Source organism: Pristiophorus japonicus, chromosome 9 (assembly GCF_044704955.1).
Source record: "Pristiophorus japonicus isolate sPriJap1 chromosome 9, sPriJap1.hap1, whole genome shotgun sequence".
Taxonomy (NCBI): domain Eukaryota; kingdom Metazoa; phylum Chordata; class Chondrichthyes; family Pristiophoridae; genus Pristiophorus; species Pristiophorus japonicus.
In genome coordinates this window covers 120,218,375-120,235,199 of record NC_091985.1, presented here as the reverse complement: position 1 = coordinate 120,235,199, position 16,825 = coordinate 120,218,375, and the positions used below count along the sequence as shown (strand labels likewise).

At 41.5% G+C, this 16,825-nt stretch overlaps 1 protein-coding gene across 2 annotated transcripts in view; it reads left to right on the top strand.

The window, feature by feature from the left end:
- The window catches only part of LOC139272680 (sprouty-related, EVH1 domain-containing protein 2-like), a 133,742-nt gene extending 119,355 nt beyond the window's left edge, over positions 1 to 14,387 (top strand). For both annotated transcript variants that reach the window (XM_070888767.1, XM_070888768.1), the window contains exons 5-6: positions 4,795 to 4,944; positions 12,438 to 14,387. In XM_070888767.1, the coding sequence (XP_070744868.1) occupies positions 4,795 to 4,944; positions 12,438 to 13,088 (801 nt within the window). In that variant the 3' untranslated portion in view covers positions 13,089 to 14,387. The remainder of the gene's footprint in view (positions 1 to 4,794; positions 4,945 to 12,437) is intronic.
- Positions 14,388 to 16,825: the final 2,438 nt, after the last annotated feature.

Genomic DNA, 16,825 nt, shown 5'->3' with positions numbered 1-16,825 from the left:
TATTATGGAAGAGCAGGATGTGGATGATGATGACGATCAGGAAAGCATGCAAGTGTCTGATGCCGGAGCACGAGGTCGGAGGAAGGACGTCCATCGTGCCCCTTTAACGATTGCTCGAGCCTTGCGCCAGCAGCTCATCTGTGAATGCTTCAACTACTGATGCCTGAGGGCTCTGCGACCACTGTTGCGCATGGACATGTTTATTCTTTGCAGTTGTTCCTACGTTGTGTTGTTAATGGAACATGAAACAGTTTTAATGAAAAAATATTTTATTGAAAAGTTAACGTCGCTGTAATAAAATATTTGTTGTATCAAACTTTACTTTTTAATATGACTCTTGAAGATCACTTATAAACTTGTAAAGTTACAAAACAATTCAATGTGAAAAATCTTACACTTAAGGTCACTTAAACTTCAAGATCACTTTTTAGATGCAAAATTAAATAAGGTACAAAATGAGAGCATTTACACTATAAGATCACTTAAAAACCCGAAGATCACTTATAAGTTGTAAAGTTACAAAACTTACAAAACAATTTCAATTTGAAAAATGTTACTACAGCTACATCAAGAACAAGAACAAAAGCAGCAAAGAAAGGCTGCAACCATCTCTCATCCACATCTCAGTGAATGTCCACTTCTTCATGGGGGTGTCATTTGATTGGAGGGGCTGTGTGCACTTATTGCAGCAGCTACCTCCATGAGGGCCTGTGCCGTCGATTGCACTCCCTCAGACATTCGCTCCCTAAGTTCCCGTGTCATTACTGCTATTTCTCCCATCAGGACCGTCACCGTCACCCACTGCACTGACGCCACCGATGAGTGATCGGGTAAGCTCATTGGTCTCCATACCCAATGCTACAACCTGAGCCGCATCTGTTGCACGCTGCATCTCAGGAGAGCGTGTCTCCAATCTCCTTCTCCTCTGCCTTGGTCTGCCTCGTGGCACCACTACGCAGGGAGGCGCGGGCTGGTACAGTGGGATGCTCTGTGTTCCAGACGGCAGTACTAGAGAGAGAGGCGCGGGGTGGGGCGCTCGGTCTTGCAGATGGCAGTACTAGAGAGAGAGGCGCGGGCTGGGACGGTGGGGCGCTTGGTGTTTCAGACGACAGCACTCGAGTGTGAGCTGTGGGCTGGGATGGTGGGTGAATGGGTGTAAACTGCTCCATTATATCACCAGCACCACTGGAACCCGCAACATCGGAATCAAAACCATGGAAGGTGGAACCGGAACCTATGTGAGTGGGAGGCGCAGGCTCGGACAGTAGTGCACTGGCTGTAAACTGCTGCATTATACCAGCAGCACCACTGGGACCCACAACATCGGAATCAAAACCATGGAAGGTGAAACCAGAACCTTTGCAAGAGGTTGAAACTCTGATGCCCCTTAATGGGGGCTCATAAACATTAATTAATTTGGAAGCTCTCCCCTGTAGACATTTCAGTCATCGCCGCCATCATCCAGTCTGGATCGTCCGCATCTGGTTGTACTGGTTCTTGTTCTGTATCCTCAGGGTTGGCAGCGGCAACAACATCATCATCATCATCGTCATGTTCTGCAAAATACATCAGAACAGTCAAATGTTTAACAGCAAGGGAGGGGGCAGAATGGGTGGCATGAGTACTCTCACACATAGCAGGCCAGGTAGCAGGTTGATTTGAAGGGCCACGATGCATTTTCAGGACTTGCCCTCTTCCTCGCGTGCAGGCCCAGCTTGTGCTGTACTGATTGCTTTTCTCCATGTACGACTCATCATAGCAGCTACTCTCTATTCGAAGGGTGTCAGTGGATGCAGATTGGGCGTGGCTCCTCCTGTTTGAGTTGCTTCCCTTTTGTTGTGGGCCAATTTCTTCTGCAAAGAGTAAAATATAACTTTTTACAGAGTGTGTCTTTCTGCAGGGTGTGACATATAGATAGTCACATTACAATTACGATTACATTAAAAATGGAAAGTATTACTTATACTAACTACTTGACCAAGGTCGTGCCATTTCTTTTTACACTGGCTTCCAGATCTCATGGTATGCACCACTGCGCAGTAATCTTCAGCAACTTGGTTCCAACGTTTCTTCTTTTCTTTAGGTGGCACTTTTATGCGACCTCTGTTGCTGATCGAGCTCCTGCCATCTCTGCTCAATTACGTTGACTAATATCTCCACTGCCTCATGCAAGAAATTCTTTGTTCTTGGTGGACATTGTTCCATTGCTGTATTGAATTGACGCTCTTATTTTTCAAAACACACAGCCCTTATTTTGCATGCACCTATGCAGCACCTGTTCTGGAAGTTTAGCAGTGAAAAGCAGCACTCACTGATTTCAGCAGGTGATTTCTTCAACAATGCTGCTAAAAGCACTCCTTCAGACACAAAAAATTCACCAAAATTCAATCCCAAGCCTTTCCAGGGGTCCACGAGACAAATCAACACTTTTCTTTAAGTCCCTTTAAAAAAGAAATGGCCGAGTGCCAATGTTTCTGGGCTACTGCGCATGCTCCAATGCGCACGCGCAGGGCTGCCGGCACGATGTTGCCTCATTTAACATAGCCCCGCCCCCCTCCACTTGCAGAATCGGTGCGACTCTGTGGCTCCGCCCCCTGCTGCTGTGTGCGCACCGCGCCAAGCTCCCAGGGACCAGCAAGGAGCCGGAGAATTAAGAGGTATTTTTCTGTCGCACTTTTAGGCGCGAAAAACGGGCGTCGCGCAGCCCGAAACTTGACCCCCTTGTGTGTGGACAAAGTCTCAACGCTTTGTTTATGAGCACTGACCAGGAGGGGGAAAGAAAAAATGAAAATGAGGAGGGTTATGGTAGGGTAAAAGAAGTTTTGAGATTTTTGAAAGCGGGGGTGGGGGGTAACAATTAGGGAGTTTCAGTGGATAGGAAAGTTTGGTGGATGAAATCGGGGACAAGGAGGAACCCTATTAGATACTATTTACAGTTATGTACAATTTAGAATCTACTATTCAAATGCCTACGTTAAATTGTTCAATGTACAAGCTGCTTTATCCACACTAAATCTCCTGCACATTCCTGTCAACTGTGTACTATTATGCAAGAACTTGCAGATTGTGTCTTTTTCTACTGTTGACAATGGCCACTGATCTTTTGCATCATAACCAATGCCCATTCACCTCTGGGCAGTCAATTTACTGTGATGTGCTGGCTTCGGATTGTAAACTCGGAAAAGTATCTTGCATCTATATTTTGCAAAACAGCAGCCTGTCCAGTGATGGATTACAGATGTATAGACCTCTTGCTGGTTTTAGACTTGGGATAAATTCTAGGCTGGATATATACCTGTAATTGCCCCCATATCTGTGTGTGTTATTTCCATGCCATTGCCCGGAATTTTTTTTTTTAAATCTCGTACCCCGTAACCATTTCTAATAATCTGCTGCTTTGAATTTTTTTGTCTCCCTCTCTCTGTCACTGTTTATCTTGCACTGTGACCTCCCTCCCTCGCTCTTTCTGCACCCCCCCCCCGCCTTCGCTTTCCTTTGGCCTCGCCTGTGCTCCCCCCGGCCACCTTTCACTGCTCCCCCGGCCCCCATCACTGCTCACCCCCCGCCCTCACTCCCACTCCCCTAGGTCTTATTCTCACTCAACATAATATGCCGGCCCAGTTTAGCACTCCACTCTAAACCTGATCCCTGTGGTTACCCAGGCGGCTGTAGTTATATATTACTGGAATGCATTCACATCCTGCTTTTTAAAAAAAAAAAAATCACATTGCTGATTCCCAGTTGTTCTGCTTTTCTTTACTTTTTTTGTTATCCCATAAAAGTTGTGCTGCCAGATTTGTACAAAAAAACTAAAGTGTATGGCTCTGTGTTCATCCCGACACTGTTTTCTCCAGTAATCTGCCGATTTATGATCAATCAGTCCGCCTCCTTGAGGATTGTACATTAAAGGATGCATTAAGATAGACTGCTGTGGCCATATTCTAACTTTGAATCTCTGATGTTAGAAGGGTGGAGATCGCAAGTTAAATGAGGGGAGAAAGCAAAATCTTAAGCAAAGAAGAAACATGTGTCGAGAACTCGAGTGGGAGTAAATTAATAGAGTCTGTGTGGGGACCACACCATTTTGTTTGTTGTGGTAACAAGTATTTTGTGACCGTATATATTTGTTACAAAATGCTTTTATTGGAAAATAATATTAAAGCAGTTTTTCTCTGAATTGTATACTATAAATTCTGGTATTTTATGGAAACGGCAGTAATATGTTGGCATGAGTGGCACATTAAGTATTTCCCAAAAAAGGAGCTTTGCTCCAGAACTACTCAAAGGAAAAGAAGGGGGAATCTGTACCTAATCTGTTAAAGCTGCAGTTCTCCATAATTAATCCCGATTATAAAGTTCATCGTTAAACTAACAAATGTTAAGTTCAAGTGGTTGCAGCTTTTGTGACTGCGCAGTTTCCCGTACTCCTAATAAGAGCATGAGCTGTAAAACACGTTCTCCAAAGGAAAAAGATCTGTTGCTCGCCAGAGGAACACCATCAGGTTATTGTTGAAAGTGCAGATTTAACTACGTTGGTAATCAATTGATAGATTTCCAACTTTCAAATTTACTGTGACCTGTAACTTTGGAGATGTGACTCATGAGCCAAATGTAGATTTTAACACAACAGCCAGTAGTTAACTGTAGGGTATTGCATCTTAACATCTTTCTTACACATCTGAATTCATTTTTGTTTATTTGCTGTGGTGCAGATGTTGAAGTATGTTTGCTTTCGGATCTGGTTGCTTTATTTGCCTTGTGTGCTGATGAGATCTGACCTTGTTTTCTTTAAAGACTGCAACAGATAGTTCTTCGAACTCCTCAAACAAGAAAGAGCAGCCTGTAAGGGTGCTCACTCCTACAATCAGTGAACCTCACCGGCCTCTATGTGCTCTGGGACACGCTCACGATCATTACAGCCCTGACCACTATCTTCTGGAGCAGGTGAGGGTTCTATCCTACCATTCACTCACCTGTTCAGTAACAGCCCTTGTTATTTTGGAAGGGCTATGGCAGTTTGCGTGCTAACCATTCCTAAGTGTAAGAAAAAAATGGATTGCGGAATGATGCTTTAATATTACAATACCTGTCTTGAGAGCGTGACTGGTGGAATCTTGCTGTCTGAAGCACCATGAGAAGACTGTCGACCACACATAAAATACAGATTGTGCACCAGAAGGCATTCCTATGTGAAATAAGGTTTTTTGTAGGAAACTTTCTCAAGTCATGCCACATGCCATCTTGGTATGTTCATTTTTTTTTTGTTTTCTTCTTTTTCACCAGCGATTTATAAACACATAATTCAGTTTTTTTTCTAATGTGACAAGTAGCAAAGTCTGCAGTATGGAACGCTAGACTGGCTTCTTGTAATCATTTTCCAGAGCAGATGTCCTTAACTCAAGAGCAGGTCTTTAGACCCAGATTTTTGTGGGTTTATAATGGCATCAGTTCTCAGTTTACACAAAAATGGGCAGCCAACTGGGAACAAAATAAGGGTCTTCTGCTAGTTTTACTTTGCCTGTGCAAAAGTCTCTAAAATTTACCTGTAATACTGTGCCATGCAAATTATAAAATAGAAGCCACATTCATTTTCATGAAGTCCATCTATCTTTTTGATAAAGGCAGATGAGAATTTTTTTACCAGCGAGATATGATCTGGAATGCGCTGCCTGAAAGGGTGGTGGAAGCGGAATCAATAGTAACTTTCAAAAGGTAATTGGATAAATACTTGGAAACAGAAACATTTGCAGGGCTACGAAAGAAAGACTTGCATTTCTGTAGTGTCTTTAACGACCTCAGGGCATTCAAAACGGTTTACAACCGATGAAGTACTTTTGAAGTATAGTCACTGTTGCAATGTAGGGAACGAGCAGGGGAGTGGGACTAATTGAATAGCTTTCAAAGAGCTGATGTAGGCACATTGGGCTGAATGGCCTCCTTCTGTGCTGCAAGAGTCTATGATTTTTCTCACCCCAGGGCTATTATAATGGGAGGTGTAATTTTGGTTATTGAGCAGCAAACAGATCGATTTTTTTTTTAATTCAAAGTGCTGAACTTTCCTCTAACCGAAGATGAATTATTTAAAATATTTAACTGTGTCCAGTTCATAATTTTCTGTAAGTTCTAAATTTAGTTCGACTTTCCAAAATGTGATGTGCTTCATATTACTTTTAGCTTGCTGTAGCTTGTAAAAGATGTAGCACAGGTTTCGGGGGGTATTTAGAAAACAATGTGTTCATTTAGCAGGAATTTATAGCAAAAATTCACTTAACATGAATGCAATTTGACCTGATAAATTGGGACTGTCAAATACTGTGAATTTATGCGGACTGAGCTATAATTATAAAATACATGCTTTGATTGGATTCAAAATTTGTTTCCAAAAAATCTCTTAAAATTGCAAAATAGTTAACTCTGCCAAAATAAGTGACAGCAGAAAAATGAAAAAGTGTACATTTGAGTCCTAAGCCGAAAACTCCTGATAACCAGATATTCAGATTTTATATGATGATGCTCTTGTACGCTTATTGTTTAAGAAAATATATTCTGGAGCATTTATTTTATAAATATGAATCGAAGATGAGGTTAATTTCTATGCATATTGGAACTGACAGCAGGAATTAAAACAGTAAAAAAAAAATGTCCATGCAACTAAATCCAGTGCAATGAACCCGTGCATCTGAAAAATACAGTCTTCATTGTTTTAATTTGTATGATTGTGCGATTAATCTGATTACCAGTTCTTTCTTCAAGAATTAACAAATATAAAGCCGATCAAATTTTTCGTCTTGTGCTCCTGTGAAGCGCCTTGGGATGTTTTACTATGTTAAAGGCGCTATATAAATGCAGGTTGTTGTTGGAGGATGATCTGCTTTATTCTCAAATTCTAGCCACTGGAGCATCCCTGATTATAATTGCGCAACCATTGGTGGCCATGCTTTCAGCTGCCTGGCCCTATCTCTGGAATTCCCTCCCTAAACATCTCCGCCTCTCTACCTCTCTTTCCTCATTTAAGACACTCCTGAAAACATACCTCTTTGACCTGCCCTAATTTCTCCTTATTTGGCTCGGTGTCAAATTTTTGTTTTATAACGCTCCTGTGAAGTGCCTTGAGATGTTTTACTATGTTAAAGGCGCTATATAAATGCAAGTTGTTTTAGGATTGTGTTTTGTACAATCCGATATGGAACCTATAAGTGAATTGTATTTGTGTAAGATGAGCATTGGTAAAGAACAGGTTTATGAAACTCAAAGACCTTGATCTATTTCATTCGTTGGAACCTTCTCCAAGAACATTTGAAGTTAAGGCCTTTAAGACCCAGAGAATAATTTATACGCAAGAATGATTACAAAGCAACACTGAAGTCGTTTGGACAAGTACCTAAACTCCAGTGTTGGGTTACAGCTTTCCAATCACTTTCTGATGTGTTGTGTTTTGCTTTGTTTTCCCTTCCCAGTTTTCTTCCCCTTCATTTCCCTTCTAAAGGAGATGACACAAGTTGGGCCTGGTTCCATGATGCCCCTAGCTCTCTGGTACCGTGCCCAAATGGCTGCTGTTCATGCATAAACCCATGCTGGGAATTTCTGAAGGCTATTTAAACGTAGTGCCATCAGAGCTGAGTCTGGTCTTGTACTTTAGGCTCTTGCTCTCTCCAGAACGGGTCAGTGGGTAATGATCAGGCATATGGACTGTGCCTACTTCCCCATACACTGTAATTAACTGTGCCCCAGGGATCAAACCTGGCACTTTCCTGGTTGGCATCGTTCAGTGTCACACCAGGCAATGTATATTTTTGGTTTATTTAGAAGTTGAGCTCTGTTTTTGATCTGTTGCAGGCACATTATATGGCTAAACATTGTCATATTTGGTGACTTGTGTGGTACAATGAGTCAGGAAAATGGGCTTTTGGCCATTAGGTTTGAATGAAACCCAGACTTGAGGAAAGAAAACATCATCTCAAATTATAACGGTTGTGATAGTTATGAAGCAGTTTGATATTGCTTTGGTCTGTTTCTTTGTCGCTTTAAAGCAGGCATGATACCCAAGAGTTTATAAAGACACTAGCTTCAGCCTGTATTGTTATGTATGTTGCGAACTTCATTGCATGATAATGAGGTAAACACACCGATTCAGATATATACAGACTTGATTTGGTTAAATTATGAATGAAGATTTCGGGGATATCTTGGTCATCAAGATACAGACCACATTTTCAGCTGCCCCGTACTTTCTCATTTCCCTCTATCCGTCCCTACCCAGCCCTGAACAGCCCTCTTTCTCTAGTTTCTGTCCCATGCTCTCCAAGCACACCTCGTCCATCAAACGTGACAACTGCTCCCTCGGCCCCATTTCCCCCCCTAACATACTGACCACTTAACTTCTCTTCCTGGCCCTAAATCTAGCTGACATTGTAAATGGTTCCCTCTCCTCGGGTACTGTCCCCGCCAAGGCTTGCATTTTTACCAAACATGAAAATGTTGAGTTCCTGTTCTTACATAAGAACATAAGAAATAAGAGCAGGAGTAGGCCATACGGCTCCTCGAGCCTGCTCTGCCACTTAATACGATCATGGCTGATCCAATTATGAACTCGGGTCGGGTCCACTTCCCTGCCCACTCTCCACAACCCTTTATTCCCTTATCGGTTCAGAAACTGTCTCTCTCTGTCTTAAATTTATTCAATGTCCCAGCTTCCACAGCTCTCTGAGGCAGCGAATTCCACAGATTTACAACCCTCAGAGAAGAAATTCCTTCTCATCTCAGTTTCAAATGGGTAGCTCCTTATTCTAAGATCATGCCCTCTAGTTCTAGTCTCCCCCATTGGTGGAAACATCCTCTCTGCATCCACCTTGTCAAGCCCCCTCATAATCTTATACGTTTCGATAAGATTACCTCTCATTCTTCTGAATTCCAGTGAGTAGAGGCCCAACCTACTCAACCTTTCCTCATAAGTCAACCCCCTCATCTCTGGAATCAACCGAGTGAACATTCTCTGAACTGCCTCCAAAGCAAGTATATCCTTTCTTAAATATGGAAACCAAAACTGCATGCAGTATTCCAGGTGTAACCTCACCAATAACCCCCTGTACAGTTGTAGCAGGACTTCTCTGCTTTTATACTCCATCCCCTTTGCAATAAAGGCCAAGATTCCATTGGCCTTCCTGATCACTTGCTGTACCTGCATACTAACCTTTTATGTTTCATGCACCAGGACTCTCGGGTCGTGCTGTACTGCAGCACTTTGCAATCTTTCTCCATTTAAATAATAACTTACTCTTTGATTATTTTTCTGCCAAAGTGCAGTTTCCAACATTATACTCCATCTGCCAAATTTTTGCCCACTCACTTAGACTGTCTATGTCCTTTTGCAGGATTTTTGTGTCCTCCTCACACATTGCTTTTCCCCCCATCTTTGTATCATCAGCAAACTTGGCTACGTTACACTCGGTCCCTTCATCCAAATCGTTAATATAGATTGTAAATAGTTGGGGTCTCAGCACTGATCCCTGCGGCTCCCCACCAGTTACTAATTACCAACCTGACAATAAATCATTTATCCCACTCTCTGTTTTCTGTTTGTTAGCCAATCCTCTATCCATGCTAATATATTACCCCCAACCCTGTGAACTTTTATATTGTGCAGTAACCTTTTATGTGACACCTTGTCAAATGTCTTCTGGAAGTCCAAATACACCACATCCACTGGTTCTCCTTTATCCATCCTGAACGTTACATCCTCAAAGAATGCCAGCAAATTTGTCAAACATGACTACCCCTTCATAAATCCATGCTGACTCTGCCTGACCGAATTTTGCTTTTCCAAATGTCCTGCTACTGCTTCTTTAATAATGGACTCCTACATTTTCCCAACAACAGATGTCAGGCTAACTGGTCTTTGTTTCCTGAAAGCAGGAAACTATACCTCCAGGTAGTACAAGGGTTTGGTATAGTGTATTTTGAAGAGTATTCCGTGCAAGATGCTCATAACTTTTTCGAGCACTCATCACAAACCCCTTAAAGTCTGGATTCTGAAGCTTTACTGTCGCCGCATGACACCAGAACAGATGGAGTGATTAAAGCAATGACAAGTCTTCACCTAATGGACGCTGTTTTTGCTCTGGTGTGGAACATAGCTCCTTCTGTGCAGAAACATCAGGAGAACTTGCAGCTCATTCTAATTGTGACATGACCACCTTGTGGACACCATGCCAAATAGGGTTGCCAACTGTGTTTGGACATATTCCTGGAGACTTGCAGCAAATTTGGGAGGTTTGGGAACCTGAAAGCCAAAGTTTACTCTCAATAATCTCTACCAAACGTTTGACATCACTTACTCACTAGCTTAGAATCCTAGAAATTTACTGTACGGAAGGAGGTCATTTCAGCCCATCGTGTCCACGCTATCCGGCCTAATCCCACTTTCCAGCTCTTGGTCCGTAGCCCTGTAGGTTACTGCACTTCAAGTGCACATCCAAGTACTTTTTAAATGTGTTGAGAGTTTCTGCCTCCACCGCCCTTTCAGGCAGTGAGTTCCAGACCCCCACCACCCTCTGGGTGAAGAAATTTCCCCTCAAACCCCCTCTAAACCTCCTACCAATTACTTTTAATCCATGCCCCCTGGTTGTTGGCCTCTCTGCTAAAGCAAATAGGTCCCTCCTATCCACTCTCTCCAGGACCCTCATAATTTTATACATCTCAATAATGTCTCCCCTCAGCCTTCTCTGTTCCAAAGAAATCAAACCCAGCCTATCCAATCTTTCCTCACAGCTAAAATTCTCCAGTCCAGGCAACATCCTCGTAAATCTCCTCTTGACCTTCTCTAGTCTAATCACATCTTTCCTGTAATGTGGTGACCAGAACTGCACGAAGTACTCTAGCTGTGGCCTAACTAGTGCTTTATACAGTTCAAGCTACTTTCTAATTGAGTTCCCCTTTTCAATCTCGATTTCTTGATTTTTAAAACTTAATGTATAAAGCGGCATAACTTAGATGTTTTTGCAAAGAACTGTCTTAAACCTATTGTTCACAATGGCAAATTGAGCTGAATATTTAGGTACCGTGGAATCCCACTGGAGGATTCTGTACTATCTTGGTATACTAGAATCTGGAAGTTGAATAAATGAGGAGGTATGACTAATGATATAAGTCAAACTTATTCCTGGAGACTTGCAGCCAATTTGGGAGGTTCGGGAACCTGAAAGCCAAAGTTTACTCTCAATAATCTCATGTCCGTTATGCCCCGTAAGGGACGAAATCCGCACTGTGACTCCAGGAGGCGCTCCTCGGCCACAGGGAAAAGGCATTCCTATAAAATTAGCGAACCTATCAAACTGTGTATTAAAATTAAATGTAATAATTCATTATGCTCTGCTTTTTTTAAAGCATGCACTAAACTTGTATTAGAAGCACATTTTTGGTGCCTTTTTTTTTAAAAACATGTACTGTACTAAGTTTAACTTTGTTTTAATGTGGTCCACATAAGCTAGAATGGAAAGGAGTGGATATGTTTGTCTTGTTGTGAAAATGAACATTGTGTGGTGTGGGTGGTTTAGTTCATCAGTTGTGCTTTTCCCCCTTGAAAACATGCACTGAAGTTTCATCAACTCTTCTCTTCTTAAGCAGTCCCTCGGAGTCGAGGATAACTTGCTTCTTCACTAATATGAGTTCTCAGGTGACTGATGAGTGCAATGCGGGACCTACAGTCTCTGTCACAGGTTTCCATTATAAATTTATCGCCAATGATTAGTTTCAATTCATTATAAACAAGGTTGACGTAAAAGTTTGGATTCTTTATCTATTTATTTAACTTTGGTAAATGCTGCTTAGGACCAAAGTTCCCTCTAAATTATGTTTTTTCTGCGTGGCCTGTTTATTTCAATGCACCGTCCCTTTAAATTTCTGCACAAGTGCGGTATTTCAAATGGAAAAGCGTGTGAGCAGCCTGTGCAGTACCTTACAGAATACTGCACGACTACACACGCGCAGCTTAGAGGGAACATTGCCTGGGACTTTATTCACTACAAATTTCTAAACTGCAAATGTGATGGATTTTATGCATAAGGGGAAAGTGCACTCTCTATCTTTCTCTCAGTAAATGGTCAGTTACATGTATACGGGAGTTAATTCTGCCTGTAGCGCAGCCATATGCATCCAACAATTCGACTGGCCAAGTGCCATCCTTAACTTCTCTCCATGAAGAAATATGTTGTATTGATCCACAAGCATCAGACCTAGGCAACTTCAAGTGCATTAGAAACAACAATTAGGAGAAAAAGGCTATTCATCATTCTAACTCATTGAATATTTATATAATGCTATTAACTTAATATATTGAAACAGTTTGTTTCTGTAGTCTGAATTTTAACCCTTTTCGTGGCAAAAAGAAAACTTAGGAAAAAAGTATTAACGAGTTTTTTATTTTATTTTAATCTATACAGAAGCAACGTCATGTTAGTTTTCGCGACGACGACGAAGAAATTGTCCGCATTAACCCTCGAGAAAAAGCGTGGTTAAGGGAGAGATACGAGGACTACAGGTATGCAGCAGTGCGTCCTAAATACAATGACCACGGTGACATGGATTCCTATGTGCATTTTGACAAGAGCGATGCCTCGAAGCACGATTACAATTATCCTTATGTAGAGAACTCTGAATTTGGACTCTCTAAAGATTTGAAAAGTGGTGTCGTGAAGACTCAACCTATGCCTTCGAAATCCAAACTACGCCGAAGGATAGACGATGGGGAAAGATCACGATGTGTGTACTGCCGGGACATGTTTAATCACGAGGAAAACGGAAGGGGACAGTGTCAGGATGCCCCAGATCCCATTCGGACCTGTATCCGTCGAGTGAGCTGTATGTGGTGTGCGGACAGCATGCTCTATCATTGCATGTCTGATCCCGAGGGCGACTATTCGGACCCATGTTCTTGCGACACCAACGATGAGAAGTTCTGCCTTCGTTGGCTGGCCTTGATAGCCTTATCGTTCCTCGCCCCCTGTATGTGTTGTTACCTGCCCCTCCGAGCATGCTACAAATGCGGGGTGATGTGCAGGTGTTGCGGTGGAAAACACAAAGCGGTTGGGTGACTTGTGTCTTTTCATATTCTTCAAAAAGCACATTTTGGTCTGGAGCATTTTGACCACAGTTCGATGCAGTTACTTCCAGTCTGGAATATTACTTATCTATCAAACTAGGAGCCTGTAAGGTCAAGAAGCACCAAGGCTGTACCCATTCTTCAAACATTAAATGGAACTAACAATAACAACTAGACTTTTCTATGAATGAATATATAAGAAGAATGTCTCACACTTGTTTATAATTTTTTTAAATTTAAGAGGTTGAGAACTGAATGTGTGTGGTGGTTTGGAGATGCCATGTGGAAGGGGGGGATATTGGATGGCTACACTGTGCCAAGGTGGCATGTCCTAGCTTGCCAACAGGATGTAGCACTAAACGAGGAAATTGGCGTAAATGGTTCCTGCTTGATCAACTGAGACACTTAACCTGTATCATATATTACCTTTTTAAAAAGTGTGCGAGTAAACGTGTACCACAACACAGTATTGCCATTACTGTATGAAGCCAAAATAATGCTGTTTGTTAATTGCACCTCATTTCTTTTCAGCAAACACACGTCAACACTTATTTACTTAATTTCTAACAGTGGGTATCGCCCTCTTAAGCGTAGTTATAAAATAATGCACTTGGTTCTGGCTAACCTCGGATCTCTAAAGCAGTTATTGAGTCTTAAAAGGTATAACACTTGCCCCATGATCTTTTAAAAGTGAACATTAAAATTGGTTTTAATTTAAAAACATGATTTTTTTTTTTAAATACAGTAGAAATGCTTTTCTAGTTATTTGGGTTCCTTGAATAGAGTTCTCATTTTAAATTGTCAATACACTAAAGTTTGCTATCTGATTACACTATATAATCAAGCTACCTGACTGCCTGGTCTCTCTCTCATTTACACAGCAATGTATCCAGTGCAATCAGAGAGCACAACATTAATTCACTACATTTAACGGTGACTGAAGTTTGGGGTCCTTGCATTCTGGTAGCCCTTGATATTCTGGCTGTCTGGTTTCACAAACCTAGTTTGCTGACCTCTGCCTTTCTCAGTCTTTGCTCTGCAGCGAACCACAGGGAGCAGTTACCACAGACTGCTCAGCCTTTGCCATAGCTTAGGTCATGGAATTGATTTGGATGTAAACCAGGCCTGGCCTGGCCTAAGCCAACTGTACTGTATGAATTGTGCATGAGACTGGAATTCCACGTTCCGCAGTCTCGCAGAATTTGTAGGGAGAAAATGGTGAGTCAATTTCAGCAGATCCAAGTTAACTTTTTTTTTTAAAGCACAAAGTGTCCTAGAAAATAAGGATTATTGAGGCCTTACCAATGTGTAGCTTATGGTCGCACTGGCTATAAACTTCACGTTGGGGGGGGGGGGGGGGGCGTTTCCTTCAAAATCGTAATAGCTCAGGTCAATAGAGGGAGTGGACAAACCCTCTAGTAGAAGGCTTATGCTTTGAAAGAATATTTTTGTAACACAGCACAGGGAATAGCCATGTTTTATTTATTTGAAAAGCAGCAGTTTTAGCTCAGCGGCATAGTACAATCCGATCCTTTTATTTTAAGGCAGCTAGGGAACCGGTCTGTTGGAACTGACAACTCTTCCGCACTATCCTGTGCACGGTTAATTGCCAGTCCTTACCCTCACCCTTCCTCCATTGCACACTAACATCAGTCTTAAACGAAAACACAGCTTCCTTGCCAATAAATGCGAGAGCTGCTGCACATTGGGTTTTCCTGCTCTGATCAAGCAGAAACAAACCTGCTTAGTGAGAGCGTTAGTCATTGCTATCCACCACGCACGCTGCATCTGCATTTTTTAATAATTGAAGACTTCCAATACATATGCAACACGCAGGTTTTTTTAAAAATAAATTTAACTGATGTTCGATTTCAATACATGATGCAAATGAAATGTATCAAATTAACTGGGCATTAATCCACCAACACCACGGTGTAAAAAGCATTACAATGGTGGCCCTAAATCACAGCTGGATATATCTCCTAATGCAAAAGGAACATTAGCCAAGCAGTGTATGCACACAGGAGATTTTCAAATTGTGATTTCACTTCTGTTGAGATCACTGTGAGGTCTCAACTACATTGGAATACAAAGCACAAATATGGGCTTAAATCAACACTAATCTTTCTGGAGACCTTGCAGTGGTCCAGTGGCTCACTGGTATAACATGGGTAAGGTGCCTCTTAATCTGTCTCCATAAAGGCACGCAACAAGGTCTGTCCAGTTTAACATGTTTTTATAGGCAGTTCTTGCCACACATACACAGACTGTAAATTTGTAAAATGAGGTGAGCAGTCTAAGGGAGCCGAGCTCGATGTGTTTTTGTACATAGTTCTCATCTGTCAGCCACACTGATGTTGAACAGTGGCGGTGTTCCTCCCAATCAACTTTGCAATACAAAAGACAATTGTCTGGGTGGGGGGGTGGGGGGGGGGGAACAAATCAAGTTTATTTTTGTATCTGTGGTAAGAAAGTTAACCAAAAGCTGTTGTTGGTGCACAGTCTACAGCCAATGCACACCTTAAAGGATTAAAAGAAAGTGCCTCCACTATCTTTCTTGTATACTAAAAACCCTGTTGTATTGATTATTAGTTTTTTTTACAATAAGCATTTTTACCTCTGTGTAAAAAAAAAAGATATATCGTGTATGATGTACATTTTAGTTCTTAACTTCTATTTTTTTTATTGTTTCTAATATGTATGATCATGATGTAGCCCTTGCTTTTCAAATGTACTATGTAAATATGAATACATCATATCAAAACTACACAATAATGGCCTGACCAGGACATAATTCTTCTACATTTGTCATATCTTAAATATGTACCTTGGCAGATCAGCTGACAATAAAATGAAAGGAACATTGATGTTCAAAATGTTGTGGATGGTGAGTTGGAAAACTTATTCAGAAGGAAATCTTCAAATGGCGGGACACCATGGGGTTGTAAATTGAAACCCTTATTACTTCATTCCACATCATTATTAAAACAAGGAGACTGTGAACTTGTACAAGACCTTAAACTGCCTAGTTCTGGGCACCTCCATTACAGGAAGGCTTTAAAAACAAAGAAAATGGTGCAGTATATATTCACAAGGATGTGACTAATGCCCCCCCCCCCCAAAAAAACAAAATAACCACTAAATCCCAAAACACTGCTACTCTCCTCCCCCAATCACTCACTACTCTTCCCAAACTCTTCACAACTGCCCCATTAACTGCTCCTACACCCTTCCTAAATCCTTACAAAACCAGACACTGTCTCCCAAACAAGATAGCCACTTGTTTCCCATGGGCAAAGCCATGGGATTTCAACCAGTAATATTAAAACAAAAAAGTACATCTTGCATATAGTTTTCGCACTTTCCAGTTGTTACAGTTTATTAGTTAATTTGCAAATTTGTAATAGTCATTCAGATTCATTAATTCAACCATTTATAAGTAAATCACTCAGAACACTTTTTGAAAATGAGTATGATTTTCTTGGTACTTACATAAAATTACATCGAATTTACAGCACAGACAGGCCGAGGAGGACGCAAAGCATCTGCAAAGGGACATAGATAGGCTAAGTGAGTGGGCAAAAATTTGGTAGATGGAGTATAATGTGGGGTTATCCACTTTGGTAGGAAAAATAAAAAAGCAAATTATTATTTAAATGAGGAGAGATTATAAAATGCTGAGGTACAGAGGACTCTGGGGGTCCTTGTACATGAAACACAAAGTTAGCA